Source organism: Diceros bicornis, chromosome 3 (genome assembly GCF_020826845.1).
Source record: "Diceros bicornis minor isolate mBicDic1 chromosome 3, mDicBic1.mat.cur, whole genome shotgun sequence".
In the NCBI taxonomy this organism is placed as follows: domain Eukaryota; kingdom Metazoa; phylum Chordata; class Mammalia; order Perissodactyla; family Rhinocerotidae; genus Diceros; species Diceros bicornis.
In genome coordinates, this window is record NC_080742.1 from 13,008,761 (window position 1) to 13,034,230 (window position 25,470).

The following is a 25,470-nucleotide window of genomic DNA, read 5'->3' on the forward strand; positions in this document are numbered from 1 at the left end:
AGATGACTGTTCATTACTTTTCATAAGTTTATTGGCTTTTACATGTCTTCCTTGGAGTTGATATTTGTGCGTGTGTGTGTGTGTGCGCATGCACATGTGCATGCTCTTATTGCCGAGGTTGTGGTTCGTGATAATACATGCTGTTCCACTTATGAGGATCCCTGAGAGTTTTCCTCCACTTGCGGTACCTGGGAAAGCTGTACTGCTATCCTTTCCTAATATGTTATTAATCTTTCTAGCACTGTGACTGTGGTGGTGCCCCCAGTTTCTTGTTGGATTTTGATGTTAGGAAGTACTGTGTGAATTAAGGTTCACACCCATGATTGTAAGTGACCTTACATATGTATTCCATTTCTTTCTTTCTTTCTTTTTTTTTTCTGAGGAAGATTAGCCCTGAGCTAACATCTGTTGCCAGTCCTCCTCTTTTTGTTCTTGTTAGCCCTGGGCCACCATCCGTGCTCATCTTCCTCTGCTTAAATATGGGACGCCTGCCACAGCGTTGCCTGGTAAGCGGTGCGTAGGTCTGTGCCCGGGATCTGAACCTGTGAACTTCAGGCCACCAACATGGAGCGAGTGAACTTAACCAGTACGCCACCGGGCCAGCCCACATGTGTATTCCTATAACTGTGTATTTAAACTTACATTGCAGAAAATATATTTACTGATTATTTGCTAGTTTAAAAACTTTTTGTAAAAATGATATAAGGTAATGTTAAAAAATTCAAATAGACTAAAGAGTTAGCAAAAAATTAAAAGTCTCACTTTTTACTTCTGACGCTCTATCCCGCAGTCCACTTTCCTCAGGTGAATTAAAGAGGTTTAAAAGTTTCAGAGATATCCTCCCAGAAATTAATGTGTGTATATGCACATCCATATGTGCATAATTCCATAAGTGAGATCTGTGTAAGCTCTTCCATATTATGCTATTTTCTTTCAGTAATATTTATGGATATATTTCCATGAACCTAATACAGTTCTACATCATTGTTTTCTGTGTAGTATTCTATTCTGTGTATTTACTTTAACTAGCTTTTGTGTTGATTAGATGTGTATGGGTTCTCAGCTTTCACTCTTGTAAGTAGTGTTACTGGGAACTCCTTGTACATTCATCTTATGGGTTTGTCCTGAGCATAAATGTGTAGATGGGATTAGCTAGTTTGAAGCATAGCACATGTGCATTTTAAAACATGTCACCAGTTGCCTCCAGAAAGATTACACTGATTTATGTAATGTACATGAATTACCAGAAGACATGAGTGTGGCTGCACATAGCCCTGCTAACCGTGTCTTCACATGGTATCACCAGTAATCCCTTTTTTAAAATTTTACTCATTTACAAATGACTGGCTGTTGGTATTTAATATTTTTAAAAAATTGTGTTCTTCATATTTTTTTTGACCATTGGGTTTTTAAAACGTACTTTTATTCTTTTTGTGTCATGTGACGTTGATCTGTTTTTGTGTGTGTGTGTGTGTGTGTGTGTGTGTGTGTGTGAGAGAGGAAGATCAGCCCTGAGCTAACATCCGATGCTGACCCTCCTCTCTTTTTTGCCAAGGAAGATTGGCCCTGAGCTAACATCCGTGCCCATCTTCCTCTACTTTATATGGGACGGCGCCACAGCATGGCTTGACAAGCGGTGCGTCAGTGTGCACCCGGGATCCGAACCCGCAAACCCCAGGCTGCCGAAGCGGAGCGCGTGCACTTAACCGCTTGCGCCAGTGGGCGGGCCCTGTATCTGTTTTTTTAAAAATAAGTTTTAGTTCTGTGATTATAATTTCTTCATTATATCTTGATTATACTTTATTCTCCTTTGTCTTTTATATGCTAATTAAAATCATCTTACTTATCTTTACCTGTTATTGATCCTGATAGTAGCCTAATCAGCTCCATTTACTACATCATCTGTATTCACTGTGAACCTTTCAAACCTGAATATCTCATCTGACTTCCAGACTAAAACTCTTCCCTAGGACAATCGTAATTTTTCCTATATTAGTAACACACTGAGATGCTGGTATTCTCTCCAAGATTATTTGGTCTGAGGCGTAAAAGGAGAGTTTTCGAGAAGGAAGGATTTAATAAGAGTATTGAGGTAAGGCACAGGGGGGTCCCTTGTGACTCGTTGACTGGAGCCAGTGATGGGACATGCAGATGTCAAGGTATACTGGAGACAGCATAAGAGATTCTCTAGTAAGATTTATCACTGAAGTGAAGAGAAGCTTGTAGCTTGTGGGGAGTGGGATCAGATATGGACAATGGAAAGTTGATTTTAGGACAGGATACCTGAGCATATTTCTAGGCAGAAGAGAAGAAATCTGAGGAGAGATCAAAGGACCAGCAAGGAAAGAATTAAATGAGTGATTTTTGGAGATAGTGGGCTAGTCTTAGAAAGATTAAGGGCATGTCTTTCTTGCAGAGTGGTGGAGGAGGTTTTGCATAGCTATTGTGGCAAGCAGAATAAGGACTGTTCAGATTGTTATTGTTGTATAATGAATTATCCCCAGACTTAGCAGCCTTAAGCCAAACTTTTATTTTGCTTGTGATTTTATGGATCAAGAATTGAGAAAGGGCAAAGTTGGGATGGTTTGCCTTTGCTTCGTGGTATCTGGGGCCTCAGCTGAGACATCTCAAAAGTTTAAGGTGACTTCATGGTTGGGGACTGGAATTGTCAGAAAGCTCACTCACTCACATGTCTGGCCCCTGGCCTAGAAGGATTGGAAGACTAGGACAGCTGACTGGAGCACTTCATGTGGCTTGGCTTCCTCACAGCATGGTGGCCTTATTAGAGTAGTCAGACTTCTTATCTGATGACTCAGAATTGACTCAGCTTTCCAAAAGTGAATGTTTGCCTTACAAAGTGGAAGCTGCATTGCCTTTTATGACCTAGCCTCAGAGATCACATGGTCACTTCCACTACATTCTGTTGGTTAGAAACACATCAGAAGCCCGTCAGATCCACAAGGAGGAGATGTAGAGTCCGTTTCCCCTTAGTAGAACTTCAGAGTTCTAGAAGAGCAAGTGGTTTGGGAGATACTTGTTGCAGCCTTCTTTAGAGAATACAGTCTGTCAGAAAAATGTCACAAGAAATTAATAAAAGGACTTTGTAGACTCCTGAGTATGTTTAGTTATATTTATTTTTAGGTATAATAATTTGACCACTTTTCCTAAGATATAAATTCATCTGATACTCTTTTCATCTGGTATGTATTATAAGCCTTAATCCTCAAGTCCACTAACTATATCTAAATTGCTATGTTGGGTACCTAACATAGGAGCATGCACAAGTTGGTACATGAGTTAGGCTTTCTGATGATGATTAAACTGGAAAGCATTAATTACTTTTGGATTGTAAAACTAGGTGGGGCTTTAGAATCAGGCTCAAAAATCAGTTCTGTTTTCCATATATCTATATTAAAGACCTTTTACTTAGTACATTTGTAGTCTTTTGTCTCTAACACCTATGTTCTTTTTCCCATTTTGTTGAATTTCTTTACAGTAGTTGAGAATTTGGATTATTCACCATGTTTTACTCATTTTTTACACGAGATGTAACATATACCTGGGAACACGCCTGTGGTTGTGTGGTGAGTCAGACATCACTGTGTGCCGTGATGCAGCCTCACACCCTCAGGATCAGTGGGAGCCTAAAATAACCACAGGTCTTGACTTCTTGAAGGAACTTAATCTCTCAGTTAGGTTTTGGTGTCTGAGTGTGTATAATTATGGCCTTTGGTTTTAAATATCTAAGAAACTGCTTTCAGAGTTTATTTTAAAAGTTTTTTAGTTACTAAAAGAATATTTTTTTAGTTGTAAAAGAAATCTCAATATTTCTCTTGAGTCTTCTGATTTCTGAACTGTATTTTTACCCAACTAAGACTTTCTCATTCCAAGATCAATTGTTTCCCCAGTTCATAATTCAGTATATTGTACTTTTAGTTATCCAGAACATAATTAAGAACCAAGACATGAACCCAAAATCTTTGAGTACATATGAACAATGTCCAAGTTCATGTACTAAGGCTCGTGTTTACTATGGTGAGAACCCTCTTTTAGGGTCTCAGTTAATGTCTATTTACTCTTCCTTTGCCCACAAAGCAAGTGAAGAGAAGGCAAAGCACAAGAAAGAAGACATAAAAACTATAGAAAGCATATAAAATCCCAATAAACATTGCAGCGTTAGCCTACTTGATGTAGTGATAAAATTTTTAGGCAAAAAGACTGCATATCTTATCAGGGGGAAAAATCAGATTGTTATCAAGCTTTTTGTACATCAACACTTTAGGCCAAAAGATAATAGAGTAATATATTTGACATACTCAAGGAAAGAAAGTCTGAGTCAAAGATTTTGTATCCAAACTAACCTTCAGTTATAAAGGTCCCATGTAAACTATTATATACTTGCAAGCTCTGAGGGAATATTTATCTCATGAGCCCTCTGAGAAGTCTGTTTAAAAAAGAAAGAACTTCAGACAACCAAAATAAATGCAGAGGCAGAGACGTAAAGACTGGTTTCATTAAAAGACAAAATTACACCTGAAAAATTAAACCTATATGAATCCTCTGGAGTACTTAGCTTACAGCATACTGTTAAACAGGTGTATTAACTAGACACTCAAATGGACTTGAAAGAATCTGTATTTGGTTTCCGTAGACTGTATTTTGTTTTTATTCATATTTTAATAGTTTATAATTGTGAAATTTTGGGTTGTACATTTTTTTTTGTCCATCACCATATATATGTCTCCCTTCACCCCTTGTGCCCACCCCCCACCGCCATTGCCCCTGGTACCCACAATATAGTTTTCACTGTCCATGTGTTGGTTTACATTCCACATATGAGTGAGATCATACAGTGTTTGTCTTTCTTCTTCTGGCTTAACTTCGCTTAACATAATACCCCCCAGGCCCATCCATGTTGTTGCAAATGGGACGATTTTGTCTTTTTATGGCTGAGTAGTATTCCATTGTATATATATACCACATCTTCTTGATCCAGTCGTCAGTCGAGGGACACTTAGGTTGCTTCCACTTCTTGGCTATAGTGAATAATGCTGCAATGAACATAGGGGTGCATAAGCCTCTTTGGATTGTTGATTTCAGGTTCGTTGGATAGATTCCCAGTAGTGGGATAGCTGGATCATAGGGCATCTCTATTTTTAATTCTTTGAGGAATCTCCATACCGTTTTCCATAGAGGCTGCACCAGTTTGCATTCCCACCAGCTGTGTATGAGTGTTCCTGTTTCTCCACATCCTCTCCAACATTTGTTGTTTTTTATCTTGGTGATTATAGCCATTCTAACGGGTGTAAGGTGATATCTTAGTGTCGTTTTGACTTGCGTTTCCCTGATGGTTAGTGATGTTGAACATCTTTTCATGTGCCTATTGGCCATCTGTATATCTTCTTTAGAGAAGTGTCTGTTCATTTCCTCTGCCCATTTTTTGATCGGGTTGTTTGTTTTTTTGTTGTTCAATTGTGTGAGTTTTTTATATATTATGGAGATCAACCCCTTGTTGGATATATGTTTTGCAAATATTCTCTCCCAGCTTGTGGGTTGTCTGTTCATCTTGATTCTGGTTTCGTTTGTCTTGCAGAAGCTCTTTAATCTGATAAAGTCTCACTTGTTTATTTTTCCTTTAGTTTCCCTAGTCTGGGTAGGCATGTCATCCGAAAAGATTCCTTTATGACCAATGTCAAATAGTGTGTTGCCTGTATTTTTTTCTATGAGTTTTACAGTTTCAGGTCTCACCTTCAGGTCTTTGATCCATTTTGAGTTAATTTTTGTGAATGGCAATAGCAGATGGTCCACTTTCATTCTTTTGCATGTGGCTGTCCAGTTTTCCCAACACCATTTATTGAAGAGACTTTCCTTTCTCCATTGTATGTTCTTAGCTCTTTTGTCGAAAATTAGCTGTCCGTATATGTGTGGTTTTATTTCTGGGCTTTCAATTCTGTTCCATTGATCTGTGTGTCTGTTTTTGTACCAGTACCATGCTGTTTTGGTTACTATTGCTTTGCTTTGTAGTATGTTTTGTAGTGGGAGGTTGTGATGCCTCCTGCTTTGTTCTTTTTTCTTAGGATTGCTGTAGCTATTCGGGGTCTTTTGTTGCCCGATATGAATTTTAGTATTCTTTCTTCTATTTCCGTGAAGAGTGTCATTGGGATTCTGATTGGGATTGCATTGAATCTGTAGATTGCTTTAGGTAATATAGACATTTTAACTATGTTTATTCTTCCAATCCATGTGCATGGGATGTCTGTCCATTTCTTTATGTCATCATCGATTTCTTTCAATAATGTCTTGTAGTTTTCATTGTATAGGCATAGACTGTATTTTTTAATTTAAAGGTAAGTTTTATAACAGTTTTTTTAGTGGAGCAATGGTTTAGATTCTCTTATCGAAGATACACTGAAGAGACAAATGGCTGTGTCTGGCACTATGTATTTAAGAAGCAGTAGTGTTGGTAATAGATACAAAATGTGTTCATTAACTCTCTTGAGATGTGAATTCTGAGATTTGTAGGGTGTTAGTATGCTCAAAATATTTGCAGTGAAATTGAACACTTAGTTATATGTGTATGTATGAGAAGGAAAGCTTGTGACCCAACTTACCGAGTCAAGTAAATCTCTAGACTTGGTGTCTTGAAAATAACCGTTAGCCATTTATGATCTGATGTTAACTTCTGTGCATTTTAAGGACTCCTACTGACCCCCAAGGTGCACTTAAAATACTGTGTTCTAAAGTATTCTCACTGGATTGAGAAATGACTCAGGAGTGTTCTAGAATGTAGAATGTGGAGATCAGGGTTTCAGAGTCTGGCTTGCCCCAGAGTGTGACTTGCATTTCCATTGTGGGCTCTGTCGTCTTTGAGGGTCTCTTCTAGAAAAGTGAAAATATAAACTTCAGTATATTTTAGAAGATATTAGGGTTATTTTTTTTGAGGAAGATGAGCCCTGAGCTAACATCCAATGGCAGTCTTTCTCTTTTTGCTAAGGAAGATTGGCCCCGGGCTCACATCCATGCCCATCTTCCTCTACTTTATATGGCACGCCACCACAGCATGACTTGACAGGCAGTGCATTGGTCTGTGCCCGGGATCCGAACCTGCGAAGCCCGGCCTGCCGAAGCAGAGCGCGCGAACTTAACTGCACGAACTTAACTGCTACGCCACGGGGCTGGCCCCTAGGGTTATTTTTATACCCTTGTTTATACTGCCTTTTTGCATTTAGTGTTGTTATTAATGTTTCTACTGGAGTGTGTGGGATTTAAATTGTACTTTAAATTACTAATGAAGAAAATAGTGTTTTCTTAGATCTCAACATTTTTATTTGACATCACCTACAAACATTTTTCACAACTCAGATGTGGCATTCTTCTATTATATAACCATAATGTCATTGTTACACCTAAGAAAATTAATAATTATATAATGTATAAAATCCATTTCTTATTTAAATTTATCTAATTGTCTCAAAAAATGTCTTTTACACCTTTTTCTTTTCCTTTTTAAATCTAGGATCCAATCAGAGTTTTACCCATTACATTGATCATTATATTTCTTTAATCCTTTTAATCTAGGAACCAGCCTCCTCTTCTTTCTGCCAATTCCATGGTATTGAACAGTTGTCTTTTTGTTTAGACAGTCACTTTCTGGATTTGTATGATTCTTCATGTCATATGTTTCCTCTAGCTTTACTTGCTATAAACTTGAATTTATGTCTAGAGACTTGATTAAATTCAAGTTAAACACTTGTGGCCGTAACATTTCTTAGGTAAGGCTGTGTGTTTCATATTACATCACAGATTGTCTCACTATTAGTCACTTAGTTGAAGTGGTGACTGCCAGATGTCTCTGTTGGAAGGTCTGTTTTCTACTTTGCAGTTAGTAAGTATTCTGTGGTGCTGTTACTGTGGCTCCATACAAAACTATCTGTTCCGTTGTAAGAATTTGACCTGAAAGTTTAATCATCGATGGATGATTCTGGGCCAAGTCAATTATACTGTGAGTTATAAAAAATGGTGATTTTTCTAGTTCTATCGTTTTCTTCTTTTATTAGCTAACATTCTTCTGTGCAAGACCTCCCCTCCCAAGCCCTCCCCTCCCCGCCATGCATCGACTTGTGGATTTTTATTTATTCAACGTGGTATAATCCATTTCAGTTATTCTTTTTAATACTCAAGTTGTCCCACATTTAGTCTGTGGGAGCCCTTCACCTTCTCTCTCCTTTTGTTATGAATGACCGCATTTATCTGAGTACTTTCCTGCTTTCTGGTACAACATGGTATCTCAGGCTCACCTTAAACTTTCCCAGCTCAGACCTAGAACCAGCAGTTTTTCTAAGGAGGCTGGTTCCTTTTGTTAGGGAATGCCTTGTGTGTGTGCTTGTGTACATGCACACAAACACATACATATATAGGTATATATATGTGTATATGCATTAGGTAGTTTTATCATTACAAAGATGTCATTTCTAGGCCTTTTCACAAGACTGTGCAAGGAAATAGCTATTTTAAATGAGTTCATAGTGATATTTCCAGTCTGTATTTAACTGTATAGGTTTTTTTTTTTTTTTTTTTTTTTTGTGAGGAGATCAGCCCTGAGCTAACATCCGCCAATCCTCTTCTTTTTTTGCTGAGGAAGACGGCCCTGGGCTAACATCGGTGCCTATCTTCCTCCACTTTATATGGGACGCCGCCACAGCATGGCTTACCAAGCAGTGCGTCGGTGCGCGCCCGGGATCCGAACCAGCGAACCCCGGGCCGCCGCAGCGGAGCGCGCGCACTTAACCGCTTGCGCCACCGGGCCGGCCCCTGTATAGGTTTTTTTTTTAACTTCTATACTTTAGCTCTTTTATATTGAAAATCTTGGTTCCATAATAACATTAATATATTTACTTCTTTGCTTTATCTTGCAGTATAAATGGGATATTTCAAAATGTTTATAATATTAACAATAGACCTATTTGGCAAAGTTTAAGATTTCTTTGCAGTTCTTGATGTCCTTCACATGTTTCCACAGCTTAATAATCTATTGAGTTATCATTTCATAAAAATAACAAGATTGGTTATATATGTCCTGGATGATTTTTTTTTTAATGAAGAGAGGTTCTGGCTAGTACATAACATAATAGCAAGTCATCAGAAAAATTTCATCAATTTCTCTGCATGTCATGTTTCCATTTCTACTTTATCAGGTCTTTTAAAGAAGTGGTTAATATTAGCTGAGTTGCATGTATAACCAAGAAGGAATTAGTATTTAGAATAGAGAGGGAATATCTACAAACGATAATAAGATAAACAGCCCATTAGAAAAATGATCAAAATCATTTAAGAGATATTTTACACAAGAGAAAACATGAGTAGCCACAATAAACATAAAAAATGAGGCTCAACCTCATTAGTAATTAATGCAAAATAAAGCTGATATTACAAGCCCTTATCAATTATATGTGTTGCAAATATTTTCTAACAGTCGATGGTTTGCCTTTTCCTTCTCTTAACAGTATCTTTCAAAAAGCAAAGTCTTTAATTTTGATGAAGTCCAATTTATCACTTGATTCTTTCATGGATTATGCTTTTGGTATCCTAAGAAATCTTTGCTTAACACAAGGTTACAAAGGTTTTCTCCTATGCTTTCTTCTAGAAATTCTGTGGTTTTAGGTTTTACAGTTAGGTCTTTGATCCATTTTGAGTTAATTGCATATGATGTGAGGTATAGAAGTTTTCTTTAATTGTTTTTTTTTTTTTGACATAGGGATATCCAGTTGTTTCAGCACCGTTTGTTGAGAAGTCTCTCCTTTCTCCACTGAACTGCCTTTGCACCTTTGCCCAAAATCAGTGCTTTATATTTCCATACGAGCTGTAGAATCAGTTGTCACTGTCTACAGCAAAGCCTTTGGAGTTTTGACTAGGATAGCGTTGAGTCTGTAAATCAATTTGGGGATAGCTGACATCTTAACAGCGTTGAGACTTTTAACTCATTAACACAGTGCATCTCTCCATTTTATTTAGGTTTTCTTTAATTTCTTTCAGCAGTGTTTTGTAGTTTTCACTGTACAGGTTTTTCCCATGTTTTGACAGATTTATCCCTGGGTATTTCATATTTTCTATGCTATTGTAAATGATATGTTTTGAAGATTTCAATTTCTCATTGTTGATTGCTGGTATAGAAATACAGTTGATTTTTATATATTGAGCTAATGTCCTGCTGCCTGTTGTCGCTACTGGTTTTAGTAGCTTCTTTACAGACTCCTTCAACTTTTCCATATAGACAATCATGTTGTCTGTGAATAAAGACAGTTTTACTCTTTCTTTTCCAGTTGCATCAAAGTGGTGAGAGCACTTGTTGGAACTTATCTTGTTCCTGATCAGGTCTTTCACCTTGAAGTCTGATCTTATCTGTAGTTTTTCATAGATGTTCTTCTGTTCCGGCTTTGTTGAGAATTTTAATCAGGAGTGCATGTTGGTTATCGTGAAAGGTTTTTTTCTCTGATCATATGGTTTTTCTTTTTTGGTATGTTAATTATGGTGAATTAAATCCATTGATTTTTTAATGTTAAACCAAATTTTCATTCCTGGAGTAGACCCCACTTGGTCGTTACGTATTATTCTTTTTGTATGTTGTTTAATAGGATTTGGTGAAATTTTGTCTTGAATTTTTGTATCTACATCATAAGGAAAATTGGTCTGTAGCTTTCTTATAATGTCTTTACCAGGCTTTGGAACCAAGTAATGCTGGCTTCATAGAATGAGACTGGGAGTATTTCCTCCTTTTCAGTTTTCAGGAAGAGTGTGTAGAATTGTTAGTATTTTTCCCATAAATGTTTGGGAGAATTCACCAATTCATTTTTTATGGGAAGGTTTTTAACTGCAGATTTATTTTTTAAAATAAATAGAGTTATTTAGGTATGTATTCTTGATTGGAACTTGGGTATTTTGTGTCTTTCACGGTGTTTGTCCGTTTCATCTTAAGTTTTCATATTTATAGGTATAAAATTGTAATATTCTTTTATCATATTAATATCTGTAAAATATGTAGTGATGTCCCCTAACTCATTCCTTGTGTTGGTAATTTGCGTTTTCTTTCTTTTTTTTTTTTCCTGGTCAGCCTGGCCAGAAGTTTATTAATTATTTTTATTTTCTCAAAGAACCAGCTTCTGGTTTAACTGATTTTCTCTATTGTTTTTATGCTTTTCATTTCATTGATTACAGCTCATATCTGTGTTATTTTCTTTCTTCTGCTTACTTTGGGTTACATTTGCTTACCTTTTTCTAGTCTCCTAAGGTGGAAACTGAGGGCATTCATTTGAGATCTTCTTTTCTCATAGGCATTTAGTGCTCTAAATTTTCCTCCAAGTTCTGCTTTAGCAGCATTTCGCAGATTCTGATATGTTATGTTTTCATTTTCATTTAATGTAAAATACTTTATAATTTCTGTTTGATTTCTTCTTTATCCCATGGGTTATTTTGAAGCATGTTGGTTTCTCACCTTGGGGGGTGTTTTCTCTTATTGGTTTCTAATTTAATTCCATTGTGGTCTGAGAACGTGCTTTATGTGACTTGAATCTTTTAATTTCTACTGAAACTTGTTTTATGGCCCTATATATGGTCTTATCCTTAATTGCTTTTTTGTCTATTTGTTCTATTAATTTTTCTGGAAGGGAATATTGAAATCTTCAGTAAGCCAAAATGTGTCTGTGTTATCATCCTGTAAGCAAATTTCTTTTTACCACACCTTCCTGGTTTTTTTTAATTGATGTCATAATAGTTTATAACATTGTGAGGTTTTCTTTTTTTTTTTTTTTTTTTGGTAAGGAAGATCAGCCCTGAGCTAACACCCCTGCCAGTCCTCCTCTTTTTGCTGAGGAACACTGGCCCTGTGCTAACATCTGTGCCCATCTTCCTCCACTTTATATGGGATGCCGCCACAGCATGGCCTGACAAGCGGTGCATCGGTGCACGCCCAGGATCCAAACCCAGGCTACCAGCAGCGGAGCGCGCACACTTAAGTACTATGCCACGGGGCTGACCCCAATATTTTTTTCTTTTGGTGAGGAAGATCAGCCCTGAGCTAACATCCCTGCCAATCCTCCTTTTTTTTTTTTTTTTTTTTTTTTTGCTGAGGAAGACTGGCCCTGGGCTAACATCTGTGCCCATCTTCCTCCACTTTATATGGGACGCCGCCACAGCATGGCCTGACAAGTGATGCATCAGTGCGCGCCCGGGATCCGAACCCGGGCCACCAGCAGCAGAGCGCGCACTTAACCATTACGCCACGGGGCCAGTCCCTATGAGGTTCTAATTGTACATTATTATTTGTCAGTCACTATATAGATGCGCCCCTTCACCCCTTGGGGCCACCCCCCAACCTCCTTCCCCCTGGTATCCACCAAACTGTTCTCTCTGTCCTCGTGTTTGTTTATATTCCACATATGAGTGAAGTGATACAATGTTTGTCTTTCTCTGTCTGTCTTATTTCACTTAACATAATACCCTCCAGGTCCATCCGTGTTGTTGCAAATAGGACGATTTTCTGTCTCTTTTTTAATGGCCAAGTAGTATTCCATTGTATATATATACCACATCTTCTTTACCTAATCATCTGTCGTTGATTGCTTGGGTTGCTTCCATGTCTTGGCTATAGTGAATAATGCTGCAGTGAACATAGAGGTGCATAAGCCTCTTTGGATTGTTGATTTCAAGTTCTTAGGATAGATACTCAGAAGTGGGATAGCTGGATCATAAGGTATTTCTATTTTTAATTTTTTGAGGAATCTCCATACTGTTTTCCATAGAGGCTGTACCAGTTTGCTTTCCCGCCAGCAGTGAATGAGGGTTCCCTTTTCTCCACATCCTCTCGAACATTTGTCATTTTTTGTCTTGGTGATTATAGCCATTCTCACAGGTGGAAGGTCATATCTTAGTGTAGTTTTGATTTGCATTTCCCTGATGATGAGTGATGTTGAACATCTTTTCATATGCCTGTTGGTCATCTGTATATCTTCCATGGGGAAATGTCTGTTCATTTCCTCTGCCCATTTTTTGATTGGATTGTTTGTTTGTTTGTTGTTCAGTTGTGTGAGTTCTTTATATATTATGGAGATTAACCCCTTCTCGGATATATGATTTGCAGATATCTTCTCCCAGCTGGTGGGTTGTCTTTTCATTTTGATCCTTGTTTCGTTTGTCTTGCAGAAGCTCTTTAGTCGGATGAAGTCCCACTTGTTTTTCTTTTGTTTCTCTAGTTGAGTTGACATGGAATTCAAAAAGATCCCTCTAAGACCGATGTCAGAGAGTGTTCTGCCTATATTTTCTTCTTGGAGTTTCATAGTTTCAAGTCTCACCTTCAAGTCTTTGATCCATTTTGAGTTGATTTTTGTGAATGGCCTAAGCAGGTGGTCCACTTTCATTCTTTTGCATGTGGCTGTCTAGTTTTCCCAGTACCATTTATTGAAGAGAATTTCCTTTCTCCATTCTATGTTCTTAGCTCCTTTGCCAAAGATTAGCTGCCAAGATTAGCTGTCCATATATGTGTGGTTTTACTTTTGGACTTTCAATTCTGTTCCATTGATCTATGTGTCTGTTTTTGTACCAGTACCATGCTGGGTGGTTTTTTTTTTTTTTTTTTTTCGGTGAGGAGGATTACCCCTGAGCTAACATCCGTTGCCAGTCCTCCTCTTTTTGCTCACGAAGATTGGCCCTGGGCTAACATCCGTGCCCATCTTCCTCTACTTTATATAGGCCACTGCCACAGCACGGCTTGACAAGCAGTGCCTCAGTCCACGCCTGGGATCCAAACCTGCGAACCCTGGGCTGCCGAAGTGGAGCACTCGTACTTAACCACTTGTGCCTCCGGGCTGGCCCTGCCTGCTGTTTTGATTATTACAGCTTTGTAGTATATTTGGAAGTCAGGGATTGTGATGCCTCCAGCCTTGTTCTTTTTTGTCAGGATTGCTTTAGCTATTCGAGGTCTTTTGTTGCCCCCTATGAATTTTAGGATTCTTTGTTCTCTTTCCTTGAAGAATGTCATGGGGATTCTGAATTTGATTGCATTGAATCTGTAGATTGCTTTAGGTAGTATGGACATTTTAACTATGTTTATTCTTCCAATCCATGTGCATGGAATATCTTTCCACTCTTTATGTCATCAGCGATTTCTTTCAATAATGTCTTTTAGTTTTCATTGTATAGGTCTTTCACCTCCTTGGTTAAATTTATTCCTAGATATTTTATTCTTTTTGTTAAGTTTGTAAATGGAATTATTTTTTTGAGTTCTCTTTCTGTTAGTTTGTTATTAGAGTAAAGAAATGCAACTGATTTTTGTAAGTTGATTTTGTACCCTGCAACTTTGCTGTAGTTGTTGATTATTTCTAATAGTTTTCCAATGGATTCTTTAGGGTTTTCTGTATATAAAATCATGTCATCTGCAAACAGTGAGAGTTTCACTTCTTCATTGCCTGTTTGGATTCTTTTTTTTTTTTTTCTTTTGTGAGGAAGATCAGCCCTGAGCTAACATCCATGCCAACTTCCTCTTTTTGCTGAGGAAGACCGGCCCTGAGCTAATATCTATTGCCAATCCTCCTCCTTTTTTTTTCTCCTTTTTCTCCCCAAAGCCCCAGTAGATAGTTGTATGTCATAGTTGCACATCCTTCTAGTTGCTGTATGTGGGACACCGCCTCAGCATGGCCAGACAAGCAGTGCGTCGTTGCGCACCCGGGATCTGAACCCAGGCCGCCAGTAGCGGAGCGCGTGCACTTAACCGCTAAGCCACGGAGCCGGCCCCTGTTTGTATTCTTTTTATTCCTTTTTCTTGCCTAATTGCTCTGGCCAGAACCTCTAGTACTATGTGGAATAAGAGTGGCGAGAGTGGGCACCCTTGTCTTGTTCCTGTTCTCAGAGGGATGGCTTTCAGTTTTTCCCCATTGAGTTTGATGTTGGCTGAGGGTTTGTCATATGTGGCCTTTAGTATGTTGAGGTACTTTCCTTCTATACCCATTTTGTTGAGAGTTTTTATCATAAATGGATGTTGGATCTTGTTAAATGCTTTCTCTGCCTCTATTGAGATGATCCTATGGTTTTCATTCCTCGTTTTGTTAATGTGGTGTATCATGTTGATTGATTTGCGGATGTTGAACCATCCCTGTGTCCCTGGTATAAATCCCACTTGATCATGGTGTATGATCTTTTTAATGTGTTGCTGTATTTGGTTTGCCAATATTTTGTTCAGTATTTTTGCATCTAGGTTCATCAGCGATATTGGCCTGTATTGTTCCTTCTTTGTATTGTCCTTGTCTGGCTTTGGTATCAGAGTGATGTTGACTTCGTAGAATGTGTTAGGAAGTGTTACATCTTCCTCTATTTTTTTGGAATAGTTTGAGAAGGATAAATATTAAATCTTCTTTGAATGTTTGGTAAAATTCTCCAGAGAAGCCATCTGGTCCTGCACACCTTCCTTTGTGTGTTGTGTTGGAGGTGATTCTCAAATCTTTCCTTAGACCTTTGAAAGCCTTCATTGGTTGTGGAGAGAAATCTCACTATCAGAGGGCTGAGAAAAAAATGAATACTTAATACTCTCTTTAGTAGGAAATAGAGACTTTGCTGAAAATCCTTACAGACTATTGTCTATGATAGAGCTTTGGACTTTTGGTTCACTCTTACAAATTGAATCTGTTTTTTGCTTGGCGAGGAAAAGGGAGTTGTCTTTATTGTCAACCAACAATTCCCCCCAAACAGGTAAGAAGGATTGTTTTAGAATTGTCTTCTTTGGAGCCTTATTAATAGTATAGGTAGAGCTTTATGATATATATAGATAGATAGATAGATATAGATATATAGATATAGATATATATGATACATAGAGAGAGAGAGCTTTACATAATTTTCTTGGGTGTGCTGGAGGAATGGGAGTCAGAGAAGGAACCGGAGCACTGAACAGTCCACTCTTGTTCTCTTGTGTTTGTAATCCAATCTAATATTTATCTTTTAAGAATAAAAGGAAAACTTCTAAGTGTTAAATACGTTATTTTCATATTAAATAGTACAAATAGTGAAGTACAAATATATTACAAACCCCTAAGTCATGGTGGTCCTCAGGTGCTCTTTCTGGTCCTCTGCCTGATGCCATGAGCAGGGTCCACGGGTAGCGCTGATGTTTTCTGTACTCCTGTACTGCCTGTTGGTAAAGCAGCAGGAGGAGGGGCCTTGGCTAGTCTCTGGCCGTTCTCAGGATTCCTTGTGTGCTAGACAGTGTTGTGGGTCATGGGGGTGTCCACTGCTAATGGCCACTATGGTGCACATTGTTTGCTGATCTCAGGGAACTGGAGAATTTTCTGTCAGAGTTACTGGAGTGTCCATTTTAGTGTCCACCCTAATTCCCAGAGTGTTGGTTAAGTTGGTGTGGTCTGTGTCGGGGAAACATGCTACAGCCTTTTGGCAGCATCAGTGTTAGTTACCATTTTGTGAGAAGAGATTGAAAAATGGTCAGAAAAGTATCATTTTCTGTAGAAATCTGGGAGTTAGGATATGAGAATATATAAAATATAGATTTGAAATTGTGTACGTCAACTTTACAGAATACAAGTTGGATAAGTGTTTAGTACTTTCACTTGTTTTTATATTTGTATTTAAAAATTACTTTTATGCCCCTTTTGTTTAGTCGGCCTATTTTTAGGCACAATATTCTTAGCCAGCCTGTGGGCTCCTGAGATAACTGGACTAAACTAGTAATTTCTTGTTCAACTTGCAAAGTCCCATTGAGAAAAGGAACGGCTGCGCTTATGCTGTGATTGCATTGGAAATAGTCCTCTCCTATGTTTGCTCTCATGTGCACACTCTGGCTGTTTGAGAATTCAAATCTGAAACATATAATGGGGAAACAAGTTTCTTCTCTTTATGCATAATTAAATTATTTTTAAATTTAGAGGCTTAATTTTAGCAATAATATGCAATTAAGTAGTAAATAGCTTTTAATTAAGCTATCAAGTGTTCCCTGTGTGCCGAGCCCAGGAAACAGTCCTCTCCGGCTGTTGAAAACGGACCGCTTTCCTCAAGGTGGACAGAGCATGGACTTGGGAGTCAGACCCAGTTTCCAGTCCTGTAGCTACTACCCACCGTCTCTGAGACTTATGCGGACTTCAGCAGCATAGAAATGATACCATCTGTCTGCGGAGTGGTTGTGAGAAATGACATAGGCATCAGTGTTTCCTGGATACCTTGTGTTGTGAAATGTGACTAGGTCCTTGAAGAGGTGCTTTCATGAGCGAATATGTCTGGAGTGTGCAGCCTGCTCTCTTCTTCTCTTGGAGGTTCCTGCTGTGGATGAAGACATTGGGCTCTGAGAACCCCGTTGGTCAAGAAATCTGCTTTGCTTTGTTGAACTTGGCATTTCCCAAATAGAACTTCTCCTCCCTTCTTCCGCCACCCCCCCTTCCCCACACCGTGGAATACCTGCAACCTGTTTTAGTTTCCTTTCATTTTATGGAACTTGATTTTGAAAATAAAGTGCCTAGCACAGTACCCCTAATTCGTACTTGAAAAATGATAGTTTTATTTTCCTCCTTTTTAGTGTTAATTTTAATGGTTTAAAACTGATGGAGGGGCCGGCCCCGTGGCTTAGCGGTTAAGTATGCACGCTCCGCCACTGGCGGCCTGGGTTCGGATCCTGGGCGCACACTGACGCACCGCTTCTCCGGCCATGCTGGGGCCACGTCCCACATACAGCAACTAGAAGGATGTGCAGCTATGACATACAACTATCTACTGGGGCTTTGTGGGAAAAAAATAAATAAATAAAATTTAAAAAAATAAATAAAAATAAAACTGATGGAAACTCAGAGCCCACTTTAATTTTAATTCAACCTTCTAAGGAAGTAATAAGCCATTTTTTTCTTCCAATTTTATTGAGATATAATTGACATACAACACTGTAAGTTTAAGGTGTGCAGCATAATGACTTGACACACGTGTATATTGCAAAATGATTGCCACAATAAGTTTAATTAACACCCATCCATCCATTTAATAATTTGCTATATTTTATCCCTAATTTACTATCTTTTAGTTCATATCTTTTACCCAAAATATTGTCATAGACTTTGATATTAAAATCCGGGAAAAGCAAGTATAGTGGTATGAGAGTAAGAATCTTAGAAACTGAGTATCTGGTTAAATTTCTGCTTCAGTAATTCAACACAATTTAAATATTCATAAACATTCATAATATTTCTTGAAGTATTGCTCTAGGCCTCTGAGAGTTACACAGATGTATTGAAGGATGTGTTTTAGATACTTCCTGCACCTGCCTTGAACCACTCAACACTACGCATGAAGCATCCATGTCTTTCTTGAGTGATTTCTAAGAATTCTGCAGATTTAAAAAATGAGAAATAACATCTTTGCAATAAAAAAGCAATAGATGTTAAAAAAATAAAAAGTAGAAGAGTATTGTTTGTTTTAGAAAAAAATTGAAAAACATAGATAAAAAGAATAAAATATAGATAAAAAGAGTTATTTTATAACCGGAGATGTTTGTTGCTGACATCTTATCCTCCTAGACTTTTTCTTGTGTGTTTCACAAAAATGGTGTCATATTATACATGCTAGTTCGGAGCCTGCTTATTTTACTTACAGAAGCAAAGTGAAGGTCCTTTTTTATGCCAGGAAGCCCCCTCACCTCCGCCAAGAGTCTACCTTAACAGGGTGCCCTCTCTCCCTCCCCACCCTGTTTCCCGGCAGGAGTTTGAGGTCAGGAGTTGGAGGTCGGAGGAAGAGTAGTGGGAGGAGCGAGCTCTGGTGGAGGGAAGATTGTCATACATTATACCTGTCCTTGTTGGTTATGCTTAAACTACTGGTGTATGTGGAATTATGCCGAGTACACATCTTTTATTTTGGTGAGTTATGTTGTAGTGACCCAAAAAGACTTTGTGTTTAACTTATTGCTTAGAAGGAAAAAAGGTGGTTTGGAAATGTCAGGAGCTGGTGTATGTGTACTGTGTACACCTAGACTTAAATGTAAAACCTGAAGTCATTGTTATGGAGTGCTGGATGGTTCGTTGCCTTTTTAAATTAAATTAAAACAAAAAGCCTAATAGAAAGGCATAGGACATTTTTCTCTTGATGAAAGATATTCTTGAAAAAAATGTTGTTATTAAACATGTTTTAATCTGATTTTATTATTTAGAGCTTTCTTTAATGATACCAAGAACTGACAGAGATGAGATTCTATTACTATTTTTCTGAAATTTAATTTTTTTTTTTAAATAAAAGGTGGCTATCATCCAGTGAAAATTGGAGACCTCTTCAATGGCCGGTATCATGTTATTAGGAAGCTGGGATGGGGACACTTCTCCACTGTCTGGCTGTGCTGGGATATGCAGTAAGTGTTTTTGTCATTTGTGTGTCTGATTCCTGGTTTAGGTCAGCATCTTTGTTTGACAACAAGGTGTGGCTGAGGGCACACCTACTTCTGTCGTGGCATGTGAAGTGCTTAGCACAGGCCTGCTCCTCCTAGCTAGACTCCCCCCCGCCCCCCATTGGAAGTTTATTGGCCTGTTATCTTAAAATATCAACTTTATCTTACAGTGTTAACTTTCTTCTGGCTTTGTATCTGAAGCTTATTCATTGAAATTACATTACATTGGGGTCATACTGTTTTTCTTATTAATTCATCTGTACCAGAAAAAACATTCAAATATAAAATAATAATGTATAGACCTTTCAAATCAGTGGTCTCTGACTTTTTTTTTTGAAGCCATGACCCATAGTATGAAACTGCATTGCTAGCCAGTACTCATATACATGTCTTGTGTGTGTATGAACTGAAACAAAAGTGTTACAAGATCTTACCCTTACTATATGTGATGAACTCTGACATTTTTCTAGTCTACCTTATTTTTATTAGGAAAAAAACAGAAACACAAAGTAAAAAAGAGATTGTATTGACCCATGAACCCACTGCTTAATTGTGGCTCCACAATTTGAAAAGTACTATTTTAAAGGAAAGCTTATTAAAGGTTTCCATTTATTGGATAGATCTCATTATAATGATCACTTCTGCTGATATGCATTTTTTTTAAAGGGGGAAAAGATTTGTTGCAATGAAAGTTGTAAAAAGCGCCCAGCATTATACGGAGACAGCCTTGGATGAAATAAAGTTGCTCAAATGTGTAAGTACTACAAAAATGTGAATGATACAAGAAAAATTAATGACTTAAAATTTCAGAGGGATTTTTCTGGGTTTTACTAAATTAAAATTGTGTTTATTTTTTATAAGTTCAAATACTGAATCTTATTTCTAAAAGCATCACTTTTATTAAAACAATTTAATAATGGAAATGACTTTCGGTCTTAAATGCTTCTGTTCTTGAATTCGTTTTTTTCCCATAGGTTCGAGAAAGTGATCCCAGTGACCCAAATAAAGACATGGTAGTGCAGCTAATAGATGACTTCAAGATTTCAGGCATGAATGGGATACGTATCCTTTCTGACAGTTCTGTTACTTCTTAATGGCTGAATTATATGATAGTTTTTCTTTTTACTTTAAAAAACAGGAAATATTTCAAGCAAACTTCTGTTTGCTGCTGTGTCGCTCCGCATCAAGCCTCTAGTGTCGCTGCACGGTGTTACAAGATGGTGCGCCTGGAGTGGTGTGCAAGGGCCCTTTGGGGCTTTTTGGTGTAGTCGCGTCTTATAAAATTATTTTTACAACAACCTGACTTATTTTGGCATAGAATTAGTTAATGTTTTTTATTAATTCTAGTGAAGTTTATTTTGCAGTGGTAGATGGAAGTGCACACCAGCACTTCTTTTTGCTTTAAACTTTTAAAAATCAGTACACAAGGGCTATGTATTCCCCAGTAGCTGCAGAGAATCATGTGAGGTTGAGGCAATAAAAAGAGAAATGCTCTGCGAATGTCGACATAGCAGAGTTGCACTTGCTCCTGCAGAGGACTGTCTTTCTGCCAGGTGAATATGGCAGTATTTTGGTTTTATTTATTTTGCTCCTAGTTTGTCTACTTTGGAAAAGCCTGATAAAAGTAAAGTGATGTGTTTTCTGTAGTAGTTGGTAAATCTAACATAAGCCAGTGCTTAATGGAAGAGACCTCCATTGTTTCCTTTAAAAACATTTATAATGTGGGGCCGGCCCCGTGGCTTGGCGGTTGGGTGCGCGCGCTCTGCTGCTGGCGGCCCGGGTTCGGATCCCGGGCGGGCACCGGCGCGCCGCTTCTCCGGCCATGCTGAGGCCGCGTCCCACATGCAGCAACTGGAAGGATGTGCAGCTCCAGCATACAACTATCTACTGGGGCTTTGGGGGAAAAATAAATAAATAAAATCTTAAAAAAAAAAAAAACCATTTATAATGTAAAGTTTCTAACATACATAAAATTAGAGAGTGTAGTACAGTGAATTTCTATAAATCCGACACTCAAATTCAATAATTATCAAGGTCTGGCCACAACTGCTTCTTTTATCCTTTTTCTCTTGCTGAATTATTTCAAAACAAGTCCTAGAAGTTATGTTCTTTTACCTCTACAAATGTCAATGTGTGTCTTTGAAAAATATGAACTAAAAAAAAAATCATAAAACTCATCAAATAAAATAAAAATAATTTCTTGGTATCACATCATACTCTTTATTCAAATTTACTTGGTAATGCAAAAATGACTTTTCAAACACTTATATGAGTTATATTCTATAATCAAGGTTATTTTCTAAGTCTTTCCTCTTCTCCTTAAGTCTGTATCAACTTCCTTTAGTTGTTTAAAGATTAAATTGTTCAATTTACTTTTTTTTATTTTTTTTTAGAATATCATACAGAGTATTTGCTTTCTCAGAAAGAAATTATCCTGATGAAAATTGATGATTCTTGAAAGATGGAAGTTTCTTAGTTAGCTGTAAGGTTAGTTGTTCCTTTTGCTTCTTAAATAGGGATGGCTTTGTCCTAATTTTGGGTCTTTTGGAAAAGAAATGTGACAGGGCAAGGGCATCTTATGACTTCCTTATTTGTTTTGAAAATATCAGTTTTGACTGGGATCCTCATAAGTTGTTTGCATTCTTGTCAGTTTTTATGGGGCTCAGGAGGAGGTGATTGGAGGTTGTGGGAAGGAACTCGAGTCTTATCTTCCCCCACCCTCTGCTGGGGCAGTGACAGCAGAGTAACCCAAGCCCAGAGCTCAGAGCTCGTGACTCACGTGGAGAGAAGAGCCAATGCTGTGAGTCACCAGAATGCACTTTCCATGTTTTCACACTGCATCCTCTAAGATAGCCCTTTGGGTGACTGACATAGGTGATACCTTTGTTTCCCCGGGTTCAGGAGTAGTGAACCGCTTATTCAGAACCCTGTGACTGATGAGTGCCAGAAGCGTGTCAAGAGCCAGGGTCATCTCCTTCCTGATCTTTTTCTCTTTCCTTTATGTCATGTTTGGAACAGATCCGGCATTTTGATGTTTGACCTGCTCAAGCTCCAGAAGCCTGAGGACAAAGCCTTCTCCCAGCTTAACCCCCAGAATAACGTCCTGTTTCTGTATCTGCTAAGTCGTGATCCCTTAGGGAAGAACTCCCCTCATACCCTACGGATTTGAGGAAGTTTTTGTATTTCTTCTAGAGATTGGACTCAAGGATACTAGCATGTACCAGTGACTGCTGATGTCACCTTGCCCTTTGCCTCATGATCATTTCTGCTAACTGCTGAGAGCATTTTTCCCTCTAGTAGCTAGAAGGGTAGAGCTCGTCCTTCTCTGACCCTGCTCTCTGAGGGAACCTGTTGGTTTGTGGGCAGGCAGGCAGCCCCTCCTGTTGAATCAGATGGCCAAGGCAGTTCCTGGGATGGCTCACAGGGAGAAGGTTTCTTTGGAGAAACCGTCTGATTTGTAGGTAAATGGAGGTTTTTTTGGCATATATATTCTAGTGGCTATTTTTTACTGTGAAATAAAATACTAAGAAACCATCGCAGTCCAGATTTGTCATTGTTTTGCGAAGACTTACTTCATAATTTAGAAATCTTGGGCTTTGGATCTGTGTCTGTTACTAACTTTGGTCCATAGTTTGCCGTTTTTCATAATGAGCCAGGGATATAGTAAGAAACTTCTGGCTTTAGGTGATCTATGCATAAATCTATAGTTCGTATGTTCTCCAACATTGTAGAAATATTTTTCTTATTTTTATTAAAAATATTTAAAGCAATGGTTACTGTGATGTGGTAGATGCAGGTATTGTAAAAAAAAATATTAAATCAACTAACCTTCTTTAATAGCCTATCTATAGGCCTCCAGGGGTGAACAAAATACTCTTAAAGGGTTTCAGAGCCATTTTAAATCTTCCTGTATGAATGACATGAATATATTTGTATGATGGACTTTGGTGGGTCATAGACCCCGAGGGTCAGTGATTGACTAGAATTTCTGTTTTTGTTTTTTAAAAAAACCATGTTCCTGAGATTTCATTATTATAGGTTGGTCTTAATGCCGTGTCTTATATTGTGATCATATATTCTTAAGAACTGCCTGTAGTATTAAAATTGTCTAGTTATGCAGCAAAAGATATTATTGAAGGAAAAAATTAAATGTCTTCAATGTGTTTGGTAAATTTCTGTTTTATGAAGTGTTTCATCTGGCCTATGGACTAGAAATTTAGGTAGGCAGGCAGGACACTTAGGACAGGGAAGTTGTTCATTGTTTTCCTCATGAGTTTCTATGAGGCTTCAGTCTCGCTCACGTTCATTGAGGCTGATGGTCAAGGAGGAGTGTGTGATGTGAGCGAGCGCACAGGTGAGTGTGGGGCTAGTCATGGCTCGGCCGCCTCTGGACTGTGTGACGCGGTAAGTTCTCGAAACTCTCTGAGGTTTACTCTCCTCATTTCTGTGTTGGGATAAGTACATTATTTCCTAAGGTTGTTACGAATACACATTAAATAATATGTGGCACATAATAAGTACTTAGTAAATGTTAGATTATTTTATTTAGGTGAGAAACAGCAAATGACCACTTTTGGGTATTATTGATAGGACTGATGTTGCGTTTTACAAAGAAATAAATGTTTTGCCAAGTGCCACAGTGATGCTGCTTTTAGTAACTGCATCACTCCAGGAAACATATCCACAAATGATCCTTAACCGTGTCCCAGATGTCTGCATGGTCTTTGAAGTGCTTGGCCACCATCTCCTCAAGTGGATCATCAAGTCCAACTACCAAGGCCTCCCCATACGTTGTGTGAAGAGTATCATTCGACAGGTGAGGCTGATGAGGGCAGCCCCCACCCCCTCCCCAGTACCTAACTGGCTAGTTTTCCAACACGAATTCCTGGTTTTACATTAAAAAAAATGTGTGTGTGTGTATACACACTCACAAACCTATACACATATATATATTTTAATGTGTATATAATTCCTGTTTTAAAAATATATACATGTAGTGCATAGCATTTTTAACTCGTTAAATCAATTTTATATTTATTTGATGATGTGCCTTTCTGTCTTGTAAAGGGAGCAATATGTAAATGTCAGGCACACATTTCCTTTGGTGTATTGATCTTTTTTAAGGTAAGTGATGTGGTATAATAAGAAATTGTTTTATCCAGTATCATTACTATAAAATGTGCCACTTATCTTAGTTCCTTAGAAAATAATTCATAAGAAATAGATAATTTATTGTGTTTATTTGCTATTTCTAAGTATCTTTGGATGGAGGGTAAATGAGAGAGAATTTAAAGAATGTTTAAGTTATATAGGAAGTATTGAGTTAGATTTGTACTTTGTTCAATTGCCTTGACAAAAGAAAACCTTTAGCTAAGGTCTGGTTTGGCGATGCTGCTTCAGCAAATATTAATAGAATGAGAGTACACACATATGAAAGAGCTCCTTCTACTTAGAAATGTTTACCAGATTCAGTTTTCTGCATGGAATGTATCAGTCTGTATTCCCCATTGCCCTTACAGCCTAAATTAGGAAAGTTGTAGATATTACTTATTCTAGATTACCGCTTCTGATATAATGAATAATTACCATGGATAATTCTGCAAAGTGAGTAATATATGGTTTGCTTGAGAAGACAAGTAGGTGGTCTGGAACCCCTCCCTTGCCCCCAGGCCCCAAGCTGGAGCTGGACCTGCCAGGGGGTTCTAGACCTGAAATACAGGCCTTGGTCCAGAATTCTTAAATAAGAAAAGAATCGGGGAATGATTCGATGCGCAAGTGAAGAATTGTGAATTCAAGAGATGGGTGCCTAAAAAAGAACCTTTTTCCTAGCAATTGTAGATAGTATTTGCATGCATGCATATGAGGAGATTTTTGAAAGCATTTTATAAAAACTTTGAAGCTTAAATTTGTTTAGTAAAAGCATCGTAGATTTTGCTTCTGAAATTGTGTATAGGTAGCTTTGTCTAATCAGCCTGTGAGTTCATCTCTTCGTTTGTCTTCCTGTGCTGCAGATCAGCAGCTTGTTTTCTAATGCTGTAGGTGGTGTTTGAGAAGAGGGCTGG

The 25,470-nt window shown here is 38.1% G+C and overlaps 1 protein-coding gene across 8 annotated transcripts in view; it reads left to right on the top strand.

Moving 5' to 3' along the window:
• The window catches only part of SRPK2 (SRSF protein kinase 2), a 228,973-nt gene that overhangs the window by 164,579 nt on the left and 38,924 nt on the right, over window positions 1–25,470 (top strand). For all 8 annotated transcript variants that reach the window (XM_058523749.1, XM_058523714.1, XM_058523730.1 and 5 more), the window contains 4 exons: window positions 19,264–19,372; window positions 20,075–20,162; window positions 20,383–20,470; window positions 24,118–24,224. In XM_058523749.1, the coding sequence (XP_058379732.1) occupies window positions 19,264–19,372; window positions 20,075–20,162; window positions 20,383–20,470; window positions 24,118–24,224 (392 nt within the window). The remainder of the gene's footprint in view (window positions 1–19,263; window positions 19,373–20,074; window positions 20,163–20,382; window positions 20,471–24,117; window positions 24,225–25,470) is intronic.